Below are 15,216 nucleotides of genomic sequence, written 5' to 3'. Positions count from 1 at the left end.
AAAAAATATGAAAAGTGCTCTACAGCAACATCAGAAAGGCAATATAATTGGCACCTAGATTCTCCAAATTGTGCAACAGAAATTGGAGGCATTCAGACATTGTCTTAAAAACGAACAGTCAAAAAACAGGGCAAGATCTGTGCCTCAATTTATCTCAGACAATGATATATCGGCAGAGATTAAACACAGGCCTTCTGGCTCATTTAGGCTAAGGCCAATGCATGACCATGGAACATCCATTTGTGAAATAACGGGGTATTGTATGCCTGACAAACAGTCCAACGGTAAGGAAGAAATTAGTTCCTTCACCTTGATCTGGTCAGGCCGATATACTTTTTGATTGACTCATGACCTAGCACCACCCTTTAACATACATTCAGCAGTCCGAAGTGACTGGTTTGGGCATTTTAAAATTTCAATCGACATGGTAATCTAATCCAGTAAAATCATTTTCCCTAATTTAGTTTGAAATTTTATCCATCTCCGGACATCTGAAAAGCCTTCCCTGTGGCGAAACATACACGTAGTGTTTCATTGTGGTTCGTCGTTTAAGAGCCAGGTAAGCCTGACGAGATGATCAATGTCAATCGTTCATCTTGGCCAACATCCAAGGCAACAAAACCAATAAAGAAACATAGAATGCAATATTTAACTCTAGCAATCCACATAGACCGCCTTGCTTTTAGCCTCTGCACCTGCAGCATGAACGGGATGCAAACGCATCTGCAAGCAACATGGAGTCCAGAGGACTGCCCACTTCTCCACAGTTTCCCTTCCAGGAATAACTGTTTCTGAAGGCTTATCTGTACACTCAAGGTCTGATATATTTCAGAGTACCGTATCCTTTGAATTCTCACCGGCAAGAAAACATTCTAACAAGATCAATCTCAGCAATTATTGATAGGATTATTACCAGAGAGACACAGAGCTGTGACATCTACGTCACTGTATATATAAAGTGTCAGAAGTTTCTCTGTGACCTCTTTCAAAAAGTAACAGGTATTGAGAAATGCACTGAGTAAAACTTAGCACTGTGTAGTTCTTCTTCTACACTCTATCCGCTGAGGACTGTATTCACACAGTGGGGCCATAAGAATGCAACGGGCTGCTTTGGTGCAGGTTCTGTGCTCTGTGCTACTCAGTCGCGCTACATCTTAAAGGCTGGAGACAGGTACGGGCATGGTGGGAATCGCTTTTAACAGTCGGCTGCTCTGTTGCGGTGTCTTCTGAGCGGATGTCGGGAACAACGGTCGCCGTCATCACCAGTGGGAGTGTTTGTATGTTTAAACTGCACTGTGCTTCGACTGCCCTGTCCTCTTAGTACGGTCGCATTAGGAAATCTGTCCTCAGTAACCGCATGGGACATGCTGTCAGCTTCCCTGTACGACACATTCCCCCCTCCCACCCCCCCCCCCAGTAGTTTTCCCCTTAAATAATAGCTTCCCAAATTAAAAACCACAAGAATGTGCAGCCTATTAAAATAGTTTTTTCTTGAAATTAAAAAATGAGGATAAGTTTCACTGCCTGGAATAAGTCCTGAATAAAAGTGATCTCCCAGTTTTTACCAAAAAATAATTAGTTAAGTTACTCTCAGAGCCTGCTGCCGCCTTGCGGCCCCGCAGTCACTGTTTATGCTGACCTCTGGCGAAGTGGCAGGCGAAGTCGTACTTGTTCCTGCACTTGCAGCCGCAGATGTTGCACTGGAAGGGGTTCTCGTAGCCGTGGCAGCCCATGTGGATGGTGTAGAGGATGTTGTCGGCGAAGTAGGTGTCGCAGTGCTGGCAGCTGTGCAGCAGCTGGGGGTCCTGTGCGGGCAGGGCGGGGGCCGGTGTGCTGGGCTGGCTGTTGCTGATGCTGGGGGTGCTGGTGCGGGCACTGTGCTCGCTGCTGGGCCCCGCCACGGGGCTGTAGTTCCTGTGCGGCGGCGGGCGGGGCTCGGGGGTGGTGGGCGACGGGGCCTGGGCCGCGCCGGAGGACGCCGATGCCGAGGTCGCCACTGCGGGGGCACCGTGTGGTTGCTGGATGAGGAAGGGCTTCTCGTCCCGGCAGGACATCCCGTCAGGGGACACGGGGGTCTGGGCCTCGGGCGGCAGGCTGGCCAGCTGCCCAGCGAGCGTGGACAGCTGGTTGAGGGGGTTGTCCACCAGCATGTCGTGGCCATCCCTGGGCCCGCCGCCGCCCCCTCCCCCGCCCGCCTTGGCCATGCTCTCATAGGCTTCCGGGTGCAGGTGGGGCAGCTCATGGGAGAAGTCGTTCAGGTAGTCAGGCTTCTGCACCACCATGGAGGGCGGGCTGAAGTTGATGAGGAGCCGCCGGCTGTAGCCCAGCGAGCTGGACTTCTTCTGCAGCACGCTCAGCATCTTCTTGTTGGAGAGTGAGGAGCGCGCGCCCTTCATGGGCAGCAGCTTGTGCCGGCGCCGGCGGTGGTGCGACAGGTTGCTGCGGTCGCTGCAGCGGAAGGAGCACAGCTCGCACTTGTAGGGCTTCTCACCCGTGTGCGAGCGCATGTGCGCCTCCAGGTGGCGCTCGTACGCGGAGGCGAAGGGGCACAGGTGGCACCTGTGGGGCTTCTCTCCTTTTTTCGCCACAGAAGAGAACAGAAAGGGTTAAGCGCTGGGTCACATGCAAGCCGTGCTCTTAAAAGCCAAACTACTTAAAAGTGGCAGATGTAATGATACTGTGAATTTGCATCACATTACATTGCATTACTGTCATTTAGCAAACGCTCTTATCCAGGGCAACTTACACACAGTAGGTTACAATTTTATCCATCTATACAGCTGGATATTTACTGAGGCAATTGAGGGTTAAGTACCTTGCCCAAGGGTATAACAGCAGTGCCCTAGCGGGGAATCGAACCAGCAACCTTTCAGTTACAAGTCCTGCCCTTTACCACTACATCATACTGCTGTTCCACACTGCAGTGCACTGTCACCACACTGCTGTTCAGTAGCACATGGACGAGGACTGTGATTGGCCACAGGGAAATTAACATAGATCTGCATCTCTGAAAGATTTCCCAGTGACCGCGCCCCACGTTACCTGTGTGTATTCGGATGTGCTCGATGAGCCGCGCCGTGCCCTTGCTGGCGTAGTTACAGTACCGGCACTTAAGCTTGCCGTCGTACGTTCTCTCAAAGCCGTCCACCAGCATCCCTGAGCTGTCCTCCAGGGACACCTCCACGGACGGGTGGTCCAGCCCGTTCTGGTCGTTCTCTGTACCGGCTGCCGGTAAACAGAACACAGGAGGTCTGCACTCTACACTGGCACTATCACCTTCATCTCCATCGTCTGACTGCACTCCAACAGGAATTGACTGTAGACCTGTAACATAATGCCGCTCACATGTGATGCTGAAAGATCATTGTTTCTGACAGGGTCCACATTCAATCGGACCGCAAAGCAAATGGACCTTAACTGTGACAAGTGTAACTTCTAGTTTCTTTGTTTCTTAGCATAACATATGATAAAGGACAAAGCATGCTGACATTATACTGAATTGGGGCTGTAAGGCCCAGTGAGATTTAGCTTTATTGATGCAGTGGGTTCAAAGGTCACTTCACAGGTCCCAAAAGCCACTGTACAGTGATTCTTGGAAACACTAGGCCAATACTTTCTCAACAATAAGTAAATAAATAAATAATAAATTAAAAATAAATAAATATAACAAAGGCAAAGGCTGAGCCAAACATGGACTTTCAATGTAATACCACTCATAAAATTACATAACTCAACACATTTCTGAAATTAAGTTACCAGATATAAATATCACAGGGGTATAGATTATAAAGTACTTACAACTGCATTTCTTATGACGAAAGAAACGTGCAAGAAAAAGATAACGACCGGTCCAAAAAGCAATTAGTATGGGCACGTCTCTCACCTCCTTGGAGCACCTCTGGTTCTTTGTCTGCACCCACAGAGCCCGAGATCATATTGACGTGCTGAGTTTGCTGGGTCAGATACTCTTGGAAGTCCTTCACAAAATCCAGCGGCTCGGGCTTTTTCTCCCCCATTTTGTTTTCGATCGGTGTTTCAGATTTCCCTCCCGTTTTCGCACACCTAATGGGTCACAGAAAACAGGTAAAAACGTTTACTAAACAACCATAGTCACACAGCAGCATTAATCGAAATAAATTAATTTAACAGTCGCGGCGCCTTTTGTCATATGATCGTGGATGGGAAATGCCTCGGCTTGCCCAGATGGTCTTCCACAAATTTAACTGTTCTATACAATCTTAAAATACTTCATTATTCATGAGACGTCATACTCTCAACTAAAGACATGTGTTTAGGGAAAAGTGTGACAGTGCTACGTAAAGCAAACCTGGGCACAGGAAAGCAGATTTTCTGCACATACGGTATACAGCAAATCACCACTCGTTTTCCGTTGGATCTGTCTTCTAACTCACATAACTCCCCGTAACTAGCTCTAGTCAACGTTTCAATAGGGCAATGAAATGGAGATGAATTGCGGGACGGAACTCACACTTTCCTAATGGTGCGATCGCTCAATGAATACAGCTAGACGTAGTTAGTCATTCTGCTGTTATGACGAACGTGATAAACCAGCATTTGGCAAGCTAGTGTTTTAAGTTGCTCGTCAATGGGAACTAACCGCTTAACAGTTAGGTGCTTCACATGCATACCAATCAAACTTATGTATATGACTAGAATTTGATTATCTAGACAGCCAACATTCCATATAGCTACTTATTTACATGTAAACCAGACCGCATTACAGTAAGTGGATAACGAACCCACTATACAGACTACATGTTCAGACCCGTGAATTAGCCAACTAGCTGATCTAGCGGGAAAACGAAGTGTTTAACCGGGAGACATCAACGCGCATTCATACAGGGACAGTGCGGGTAGCTAACTAACCAGCTACTCTACTAATCCTTTACAAATTGGAGCTGAACACCCTGCTGCAACAGTTAGATGGGTAGCTAGCCAGCAGCAAGTACATTGGCAGTGTGATGAAGCGTGGCACTGGCTTACTTTGATTTTTAGTTAGCTAGCTAACGGTAAATAAATAGATAACGTTAGTTAGCGAGCGAGCAAAGCAACAGAGATTCAACGTAAAATATATCAAGCTTGCTAACTTTGTCGGTACGGTCAGCAAATTGTTTGATTTAACAGCTTTACAGCGACAACACTTTACCTTAATTCAATGTTTACACTCCAGGCAGCTCACAGCATCACCATCACCATGGACCGAGTCATCCGAGAAAATCCAGTATTTTTCCATGTAGCTAGCCAGCAAGCAAACCTCGGAAATGCTACTTAGCTAAAAGAGTACTGTAAAATGATAACGATAGCTATTACAGAATTAAACAGATCTAGTTTAGGCGATCGTGGAGTCAAATAGCTTGATAGCAGCGGTGGCTTATTTGATACTAGCTAGCCACCTCATAAACACAAAGGGGAAAAGCCTGAGGTCTTCTGGGGTGAAAGGTCAGTGCAACAACAAAATATGTCCGGTTGTAAGAGCATGTCTCTACGACATAAAGTTCCTAGCAAGCTTACAATCCAAAGACCATCAACTGTATAAATCACTTGCTAAGCAGATTCACTGGGGTTTTGTTGATACTATACACATGATGCGCAGATTCACTGAAATTTAGAATGGCTCACCTTCTTCACTGCCGCTTAATATACTGTCATTAAATTTGCATAGTGTACATATATTCAGAGTACTGAAAATTTTGTTTCTTAGACATAGCGCTTTGTTTACTTTATCCGATCCTTGCGAGTGTGGATTTCGGGATACTGCGTTGATTCATCGGCAGGTTTACAGTGTTATTACTGTCGTTATTTGTTCTGTACATATCCCCTTACCCTCATTTTACATGGGTGTGTTTGTACTGTGCGGGTTCAGTGAAATAAAATGTAGTAAAATGAAGTAAATGTAGTTACCAAAACGAAATATCTGTGAACTTCGCAAAATTTAACGCAGTAGTGAGCGAGCGAACAACTTGACAAGCATATAGGTCAGTCAAAGTTCATTATTTATAAAGAGGGTATGAGATGCGCCGTTTGGATGACTGAAAAGGGAATCACGTAAAAGATGCGTTGTACAACGCCCCCAAAACGACCTGCTCAGCTGCGTTTTCATTGGTCGCACTGTAGGCCATCGTGATGCACATTAGTCTGCGCAATCGCAAATCTGTATAGGAGACGGATCAACTGTAGTGGGCAAAGTGAATGGTGAACAGTGAGATTTGCCAATCAAATTCTTTTTAGAACAGTTTATCTGCGCAAATATGTGCAGCGCGAGGTCCTATATGGCCATTATGAAACCCGTATGTAAACAAGTTCAGAAATGGCGGCCTCCTTGGTCAGGATCTGTGGGAAGGTGAGAGGATCGTCATTATGAAATTATATTTTTGAAGTAAGCATGTGTCAGCTAAGAACTAATATTACATTTATAGCAAATGATGTTTTTGGATTATCTGGATGCAAAAGTATCTGGTGAATGGTTTATGAGTTGGAGCTTGCCAGACATAAGCCTGCAGATGTCTGTTGCTAGCTATCTCTAGCCAATCTTGATAGTTAATGAACGTTAGGTGATAACATTTAGGATAGGCGACGAAAAAGTGCGTCTTTGGTGTCACGAAAACATGAAGGTTTTGCTCGTTATATCTCCACACTGAATAGTGAAGTAATTGCTGCCAGCTACTGTCGCATAGTTTCGTAGCTAGTTACACAGCTTTCCTTCGACGGGGGAAAGTGGTTAGCCAGCTGGTTGGGCAGATACCTGTTAGCTACCCTTAGTTATCTGATTATGCTTAGTTCTGACCTGAATATGCTGCTGAATATGCTGGCTTCCATTAAAAGGGGAGATCATATGCTCCCACCTTCGTACTAAGATAGGTAACAGCGCAAATGGCGTAAAGACACTCTTGTGATACTACACTCTTGCACACAGTGCTGTGCTAGCTACATAGTAAACCAGTTACCGGTAGCTTGGCAGCTTGCTACCTGCGTTGCTTAGGTGCAGACATATTCTCACCGCTCGGAAAGACAGCAGGAATGTCTGCTGTTAAATACTGGCCATTTTCATAATAGCTCAGTTCACTTACGACACAGAGCTCACTGATGAAGTAAACAGTATCCGGGGGTGTGTGGCAAAAGTATTCCGTACCTTGTCAGGTTCTGGAACCCACACTTTGAGAAGAATATAGCTTTCGAAAAAGCACAAAGAATTTGAACAGGACTGGCTCCAGGTATCCTACATAAATTACGAAGTGAGATTGATGACAGGTGATCTCTTTAGTCGCAATACAAAGAGACTTGGGAGATTTGATTTAGGTGTTCTAAAAATTTAAATGATGCCATAAAATGGGCTTATAAAGCTATTTCGAGATGGGTTCCTGCAGCTGAAAAAGAGGACATAGGTGGAAATTAGGTCATGCGTGGCATAGTTTATCAGGATTCATGTTTGAAGCAGAAACACTAGTCAAGACACTAGACTAGTCAAGACCAGAACTGACATGTTGGTCGATATGCTTTAAAGTAAGCCAGGCCTAACGATAAGTCTGTATGGCCTGAATGGCATTCTGTCCTTACTAAACCTTCTATGTTATGGTGTACTACATCTTTATTTCTTGTTTCCTAAGGTGAGCTCATTTGTATTTTCCTTCTGTTTTGGATGTAGCACCGCAACATTCCCCACTGCTGTTCTGCTTTAGGAATGTACTTTGTGAAATGAAAGTTTAAATAAGGTGGGCGGTTTATTTCCTCGCAGTTTGGGAGACATTTGTCCCGGCCATGGAGCGTGAGCCAGTGGAGGCTGCAGCACGGGTCCCGGTCTGTAGCAGAGGCAGCTACAGAGCAGGCGGGCCTGGCTGGAGTTCCCCACCCGCCACTGCAGATCATCTCTGAGGAGGAAAGCATGATGAGGGAGGCAGGTGAGTAGTACCTGGGAAACATCCACAGAGGAGAGGGTGTTCAGCTGACACTGAGCTATGACTGCAAAGCACCCAAATGACCCAAAAAGTGCCTTATTCCACATTGCCTCAGTCCTTGTCTTACTCATAGTTTTGATATATGAGCTCACTGAAATCTTGTATGTTTTGGATCCGCAAACAGTGAAGAAGTTTGCCCAGGAGCGCATCGCCCCCTTTGTGTCAAAGATGGATGAAAACTCTGCCATGGATGATGCAGTGATCAATGACCTTTTTGAGCAAGGGGTATATTACCTTCTCATTGTTAATAATAAGAGTATAAGAATAAGAGTCACTCAGTGCAACTTAAACTCAGACTGGCAGTGAAGCTTGATCATGTGGATGCTGAGCGGTCTGGTCTTGGGGCGGCAGTGTAGCATAGTGGGGAGGTGTGGGGTTTGTAACCAAAAGCTTGCCTATTTGATTCCCCACTGGGGCACTGCAGATGTACCCTTAGGCAAGATATTTAACCCACAATTTACTCAGCAAATATCCACCTGGATAAATGGATAAAATTGTTATACATAAATATTGTAACATAGTGTAAGTCCCTCTAGATAGAAGTGTCTGCTAAATGACAATAATGTTATGTAATGTCTTCAAGAACAAATGAGGTGATTTTGAGTGGCTGTGTGAAATTGCAGCCACATGCATTTAACCATTTGTTTGATGCTCCTCCCCTGCAACCCAATCTAGCTGATGGGCATCGAGATCGACCCAGAGTACGGCGGCACCGGCTCCTCCTTCTTCTCCTCCATCTTGGTCATCGAAGAGCTGGCAAAGGTGGACCCATCTGTGGCTGTTCTCTGTGACATCCAGAACACGCTGATCAACACGCTGGTGTCCAAACTCGGCACCGAGGCCCAGAAACAGAAGTACCTCACCCACCTCTCCACAGACATGGTGAGGAGATCTTGCTGTACGGCGGGTGGAAGGAGCTGAGTTCATTGTAAATGTGGTTCTGTATAAAATCTACTAGCCATGATCTTGGATCCCTCAACCGTCTTAGCATGAAAGATCCTTATGAAATTGCTGTAGAGTCGCCACAGCATTTAACAAAAATGCCTTGTGCAGTTCATGTAATTAAGCCTTATATAATATTGATGTGAAATTTAAATTTTATATAAATCTGCTACATGAAAATGGACTGTTTGATTGTGAGTAGTTCCATATATCATTTATGTAAAGGAAGGAATTGCATTTATTAATCCACACAGCGTTCATTTTTTTGTTTACTTATCTGAATGAAAGGCAAAGCAATATAAATGTGCAATGCAGACGTAACAGAAGCTGAAGCTATAGGTGTAAAGCATATTCACATCCCCATATTTCTGTGAATATTTAATTCCACTGACAGTAATTATAACTTGCCGTTATTCCATGAATACACTGTTGGAATTCTTTATTTGTCCTGTAGGTTGGCAGCTTCTGCTTGTCAGAGGCGGAGTCTGGGAGTGATGCGTTTTCTTTGAAAACACGCGCTGAGAAACAAAAGGACTACTACATCATCAATGGCTCCAAGATGTGGATCAGCAACGCGGAGCATGCGGGGGTGTTCCTGGTGATGGCCAACGTGGACCCCTCAGCAGTGAGTAAAACCTAGAGTGTCACTTTAACACAGGACAAGTCCAAGCATTCTGTTGAAGGTCTGTTTATGAGATTATTTTACAGAGCCCCGGAAGGAAAGGTTTGACTGGGCCCCCTGTCTCGTTAAAAGTCTCTGGCTGTACAAGTGTCTGAATAATACACCAGAAGATGGACTTCACATTGACCTCTGTTTTGAAGCAGTGACATAACTATAACTGAGATTAAGTCTAAGATAAGTTTTTCCTGACAGACAATTACCGCACTGTTCCATGTGCTTTCATGTGAATTTTAATCTGAAACAAGTTAATTTTTTACAGGGTAATAAACATGAACGTTGTCGATAACACAATAGCAGCAGTAAGCACACTTGCGCTTGAGGTCGTTCTTTCTCCATATTTGACCTGGAATTCCGTTTGTTGCCAGGGTTACAGAGGAATCACCTGCTTCATTGTGGACCGTGACACAGAGGGTCTTCAGATCTGCAAGAAGGAGAACAAGCTGGGCCTGCGTGCCTCCTCTACCTGCCCCCTCAATTTCGACAGCGTCAAGGTGAGCGTTGTGCTGCTCATCTAGCTAGAGACTCAAGCTTCAAGGAGTAGTAAGTGGAATGACTGGACGCTCAGTGACCTTAACGTTGTCACACCTGCTGCAGGTTCACGAGAGCAACATTCTCGGGCAGGTCGGCCATGGCTACAAGTACGCCATTGGGATGCTGAACGAGGGCAGGATTGGCATCGCGGCCCAGGTGTGTCTTTCACAGCACAGAGTCACATGGCAAGGCATGTCATCACTGGCACTTCTTGTGGAAACTGAACCATTAGCCTGTTAACCCGAGTCTGTGTGCCCTGTAGATGCTGGGCCTTGCACAGGGCTGCTTCGACCACACCGTCCCTTACACCCGCCAGAGGGTTCAGTTTGGCAAGCGCATTTTCGACTTTCAGGTAACTGCTTTTTCCACGGGGGGTGATTTCACGGTGGCTCTGAAGCACTTCTTGCTTTTGAAAATGAACAGCAGCAGCATAGTGTAGTGGTAAGGAGTAGGGGTCGTACCCGAAAGGTTGGTGGTTAGATTCCCCGCTGGGGCATTGCTGCTGTACCATTGGGCAAGGTACTTAACCCACAATTGCCTCCAGCTGTATAAATGTATAACATGTAAAAACTGCAACCAGTGTAAGTCGCTCTGGGGAAGAGCATCTGGTAAATGACAATAATGTAATGTAGTGTGACATTTGGAGGCCATTTCTCTGCAGAAGCGTTTTAAGTGCGAGTTGTGGAATACTGTTATATTGCTGTGGGTGTGGTCAGCAGCTTTGGCTTCCATCGCAGGGCATGCAGCACCAGATCGCCCACGTGGCCACGCAGCTGGAAGCCGCCCGTCTCCTGACCTACAACGCCGCGCGCCTGAAGGAGGCTGGGAGACCCTTCATCAAGGAGGCCTGCATGGCCAAGTATTTCGCCGCTGAGGTGAGCCACTCAGTTACACACCCGCGGCATGGTCGCATTTCTCTCTCATCATTGCTCGGCTCCATGTCCGGATGTGCAGTCATGCCTGCAGTGAGCATGTGATCACATCAGCACCTATCAGAGCACACTGGTGCTGACGAAGCCACTCCCCCAGCTGCCTGATTGGCTGAGTGCTTGTAAATGGCAATAGTAAGTGTACTAGCACAAGTAGAAGCAAAGTCTGTTTTTTTTCCCCACAGTGCAAGGCCCTACTTCGTTGATGGACATGTTGCATCACATTGCAGGGCTCTCATTTAGAACATGAAAGAATGAAAATAGCTTGTCCGTTTATGTCTGTCTGTCTGTCAGTTATTTTCCACTTCAAACTGAAAAAGCATGTGAAAAGAAATCGAGTGACAATATAGGCTGAGCTGTGAATCTCTTCATAGTGTCAGTGTCATATTGTTTCCCTTTGCTTTCTTTTTGCCATCTTTAGGTTGCTACTTTGACAACATCAAAATGCATAGAATGGATGGGAGGGGTGGGGTTCACTAAAGATTATCCCATTGAGAAGTACTACAGAGACTGCAAAATAGGTGAGTGTGTTTTTCCTTTTGTCCTGCACCCTCTCTGGTAACTACCAAAAAATCTTTTTTAAAGTTTGTTCAAATTCTTTGCCAGCAAAACTCACAGTTCTTAGATAATTCCCCTTCCACACCTACAGCCACACTAACGAATGGTAGCTATGACAACCAAGCATTCGATGCTCCCAAATGTGCCCTGTTAGGTATTCTGGTCCGGTATTATCTCCAAATGCTGAGACACTAAAAAACAGCTTTGTGGCCTGCACCTATCAGATGGGCGCAAAGCGCGCTGGGATACGGCGGCGTGGGAGCCTTGTAACCCGATGCCGCCCCGCAGACATTTCACTGGCTGACCTTGAATGGTCAGAAATGGATGGCAGTCGGTTGGCTCTCCGGCCTGGGAGCCGTAAGCGTAGAGTGGCACCCCTCCTTTCCTCCACTCCTGAGTGACCTGGGGGATTGGGTTCCAGTCCAGTCAAAGCCTCAGCGCTTTTGTCTGGTGTGCTGTGAAGTGGAAAGAGTCAGGTCTGCTCTGTATGTGATTTGGTCCGGATAAAATTAGAAATGGTCTCTTTCCAAAACAAACTAATGTTTCTCCACTTCAACATCTTAAATGCGTCTGTTTATTACTTGTTTAGTTTTCATGTATATGTCTTTATTCCCTTTTCCATGTAGGGTTCCTGGCCCTGAAGACACTGATATATGTAATCATGGAGTTCTGCCATTTTTGTTTTCTCTCTCACAGGCACAATTTATGAAGGTACAACCAACATCCAGCTTACCACCATGGCCAAGTTCATCGACCAAGAGTATGACCACTGAACTATGACTGCTCAACTGTGTGTGACTGTAGAAATAAGCTGCTGAGATTGACTTCTAGTATGCACTCCTGTTTGTTACACTCTCTGGTTGTAGATAAGACTAAGGGTGGGTTTAAGAGTGTGACAAATGTACAAATAATGCTCGGGGAGTTGTGTATTACCATAGAGCATTGCTGTGCTAAACTTTCCTTTTTATGGTTTTCAACACAATTAAGCTAAATCACTCATTACAAGATATCAAGCATAAATCTATCCTAAACAATGTGCAATAGTATTGAATTTTGCCTCATAGTTCAGCAATACATGGATTTTTCCTGGTGGATGGGAATATCTAATACATTTGAGTTGAAATCATACTTTCATTTGTGTGTCATTTGTGAGTTTGTGTAAGGTAATCAGCAAAATATGAAAAAATGGCACATTTTTCTAGTAATCAGATTTGATACATGTCTTCTTTGGGACTCTATTCTGTCTAACTGCTTAGAACTTTGTCCTTTGCTTCCAGTGACATAATTTCTTGCTTCTTTCTTGTCTGTGAGTTCAGAAGTCATTGAACTTGGTCAACACTATAAACCGTGCAAGAAAAAGGGAAGAATGATGCTTCTTCACTGAGATCCCTGTGAATTGTTACATTTGTTATTCCGACATTAAGGACACTTTAGCACTTATTGAATAGAGCTCTTAGACCAGTCAGATTGAAATGTTTCTCACTGTTATTCAGTATAATCTTTCTTAATAGCACCATCCTCCTTGACAGCCTGTACTGCAGAAGTGGCTTTGCTCTGCCTCATCCAATGTGTATGTCTCCAAATAACAATGTCATTTAATCAAGCAATTTCAGAACACATTAATATGTGTCAGTGCAATGTGTCCACATGAATGCGAGCGCAAGGTTTCCATGGCCCTGGTGCAGCTCAGTCTACGGTGCCTCACTTTGTGTCATATTGGATACTGTCAGTGTGTCAGTGCCTTAAGCATGGAGTCTCTGGAATGCCCCCCCCAGTCTCTCCCAGGTTAGCGATTGTGGTAGAAAGGAGAAGCACAGTACTGAAACAGTCGTGTCCGGCCCTCCTTATTTGTGCTCTCTGCTTACATCATGGCCTGTTTTTTTGTGTGATTGTAGACTGTAGTGAGGTGGTCCAGTGATGTCACATGATCTGTGTCTCTGGGCTCACGTCTCCCATCATGCACTTCTGTAGTAACAAAGTGGAAGAGTTTTGATGTTATCAGCATTTCTCTATGCATTTGATATCTGCTGTGTGGTCTCCTTGTCATAGATGTTTGTTTTTTTTTTAATAACTTTGAATGGTTATTAAAATCTGTATTATCCTGGGCAGTTATTTAAATGGTCTACATTTGTGTCAAGCAGCTATTTTAACACTGTAAAACAAAAATTCCAGAAAATAAAGAAAGTGCAAATGTATGTGTTCCTGTTGTGTCTTCACTGACCAGAACACAACCTGGAAAGGATAGGCAGTCCCTGACAGTTCAGGTGGATCAACTGAATTGATCAATATTGCATGTGATAAGCCCTCATTGGTCTGTGGGACATAACTTTCAGCTTAAAATAAACTACTCTTACATTTGTCTTTTCACCCCAAGGTTCTAAAGGTGTCTAAAGTAAAGTTCTACTTTGTGTTATTTTATCTAATTGCAAAGACATAATTCACTTTCATGAGAAATATCACTTTCCTAATATTGAATGTATGAAATTATTTTGTTTTGATGACAAAGTGTGGAAAATGAGTGTGCTTGTTCAGTGATAATGTTTATCTGCTCATCTAGCTATGCTACCCACTTTGTGCTGATTAGAAAATTATTGTAGTGTTTGCTATGTTTGGGAACTTGTATTTATAAAGTATATTTTTCTGGAAGAATTAGGAGACTACTTGTTCCCTTAATTTGAGATATCAGTAAAAACATTTTAATGAAAATAACAGTCAAAATACTCTGGGAGTCTGAATGCATGCATTTGGAATATGCACCTGAATGAACTGTTAATACGCACATGTTTAACATTTCCATTCCAGTGTACATGATGTCATGTTGGATTTAAAAAATTCTAATAATAGAATTGTACAGTCATATTAAAGTGTTCAGTGTAATACTACACATACAGTATTTATTGCTTATTTGGGTAGCAGTTTGATCTCTGAACACTAGGTGGCATATGATGTCAGGCTATGCTGTCAAATTCACAGTTGACAAGAAAGCTGTTGTTGCACATGTGTTGTCCTGCTGGAATGTTGTCAGAACGCACCTATAGTAAGGGAAGTAATTGAGCCTCCATAACAGACCAACTTGCAGCCAGATTGACATCTATCCCTGAAAATTAAGTTACATTGCACATCTACACTCGTTCCCAGAACTTCACACTTGGTCCTACCCATGGAATAGCTGGCTGTTGTTACACAACAAATAGCATGCCATTGCACTCTATGTTCCCTGATGTGTGATGGTGTGATCTTCATAAAATCTTGTTTTTGTCATTGAAGTGGACTGGGCTCCATTACTGCCAAGTACACATTGTCATTTAGCAGAAACGTATCCAGAATGACTTACATAGGTTACTGTTTTTACATATAATCCATTTCTATAGCTGGACACTTACTTACGCAATTATAGGTTAAGTACCTGACCCAAGGATACACAAGCAGTGCCCCGGCGGGGAATCGAAACAGCAACCATTCAGTTACAAGTCCTGCTCATTAACCACCATGCCACACCACTGCGCATTACACATGCAGTATTGCTGACAGTGACCTCACTATGTTGCCAGCACCTGTCCCTGCAGTCATCTGGAGCACAGAAGCATCCTCACTGTGCATG

The 15,216-nt window shown here is 44.5% G+C and overlaps 2 protein-coding genes across 3 annotated transcripts; one reads left to right on the top strand and one right to left on the bottom strand.

Annotated features, from left to right (window-relative positions):
- Nucleotides 1-1,433: 1,433 nt before the first annotated feature.
- LOC118787199 (zinc finger protein Pegasus-like) lies at nucleotides 1,434-5,395 on the bottom strand. Of its 2 annotated transcripts, none has more exons than XM_036542673.1 (4): nucleotides 5,168-5,395; nucleotides 3,884-4,062; nucleotides 3,043-3,324; nucleotides 1,434-2,575 (listed from the first exon to the last, which is right to left on the bottom strand). In XM_036542673.1, exons 2-4 carry the CDS (start codon nucleotides 4,014-4,016, stop codon nucleotides 1,623-1,625), a joined length of 1,368 nt encoding a protein of 455 aa, XP_036398566.1. In that variant the 5' UTR covers nucleotides 4,017-4,062; nucleotides 5,168-5,395; the 3' UTR covers nucleotides 1,434-1,622. The 2 variants fall into 2 exon arrangements, with proteins under 2 accessions (XP_036398566.1, XP_036398575.1); XM_036542682.1 differs by having other exon boundaries at nucleotides 3,043-3,225.
- An 898-nt stretch (nucleotides 5,396-6,293) lies between these two features.
- acadsb (acyl-CoA dehydrogenase short/branched chain) lies at nucleotides 6,294-13,049 on the top strand. The gene is made up of 11 exons (XM_036532511.1): nucleotides 6,294-6,361; nucleotides 7,754-7,916; nucleotides 8,098-8,198; nucleotides 8,649-8,855; nucleotides 9,370-9,540; nucleotides 9,963-10,088; nucleotides 10,192-10,284; nucleotides 10,391-10,480; nucleotides 10,866-11,003; nucleotides 11,479-11,578; nucleotides 12,312-13,049. The coding sequence occupies exons 1-11, from the start codon at nucleotides 6,329-6,331 to the stop codon at nucleotides 12,386-12,388; spliced, it is 1,299 nt and encodes a 432-aa protein (XP_036388404.1). The 5' UTR covers nucleotides 6,294-6,328; the 3' UTR covers nucleotides 12,389-13,049.
- Nucleotides 13,050-15,216: the final 2,167 nt, after the last annotated feature.

This window comes from Megalops cyprinoides, chromosome 1 (genome assembly GCF_013368585.1).
Source record: "Megalops cyprinoides isolate fMegCyp1 chromosome 1, fMegCyp1.pri, whole genome shotgun sequence".
Lineage (NCBI taxonomy): Eukaryota > Metazoa > Chordata > Actinopteri > Elopiformes > Megalopidae > Megalops > Megalops cyprinoides.
The sequence above is the reverse complement of the archived record's forward strand: the minus strand, read 5'-3'. Positions and strand labels throughout refer to the sequence as shown.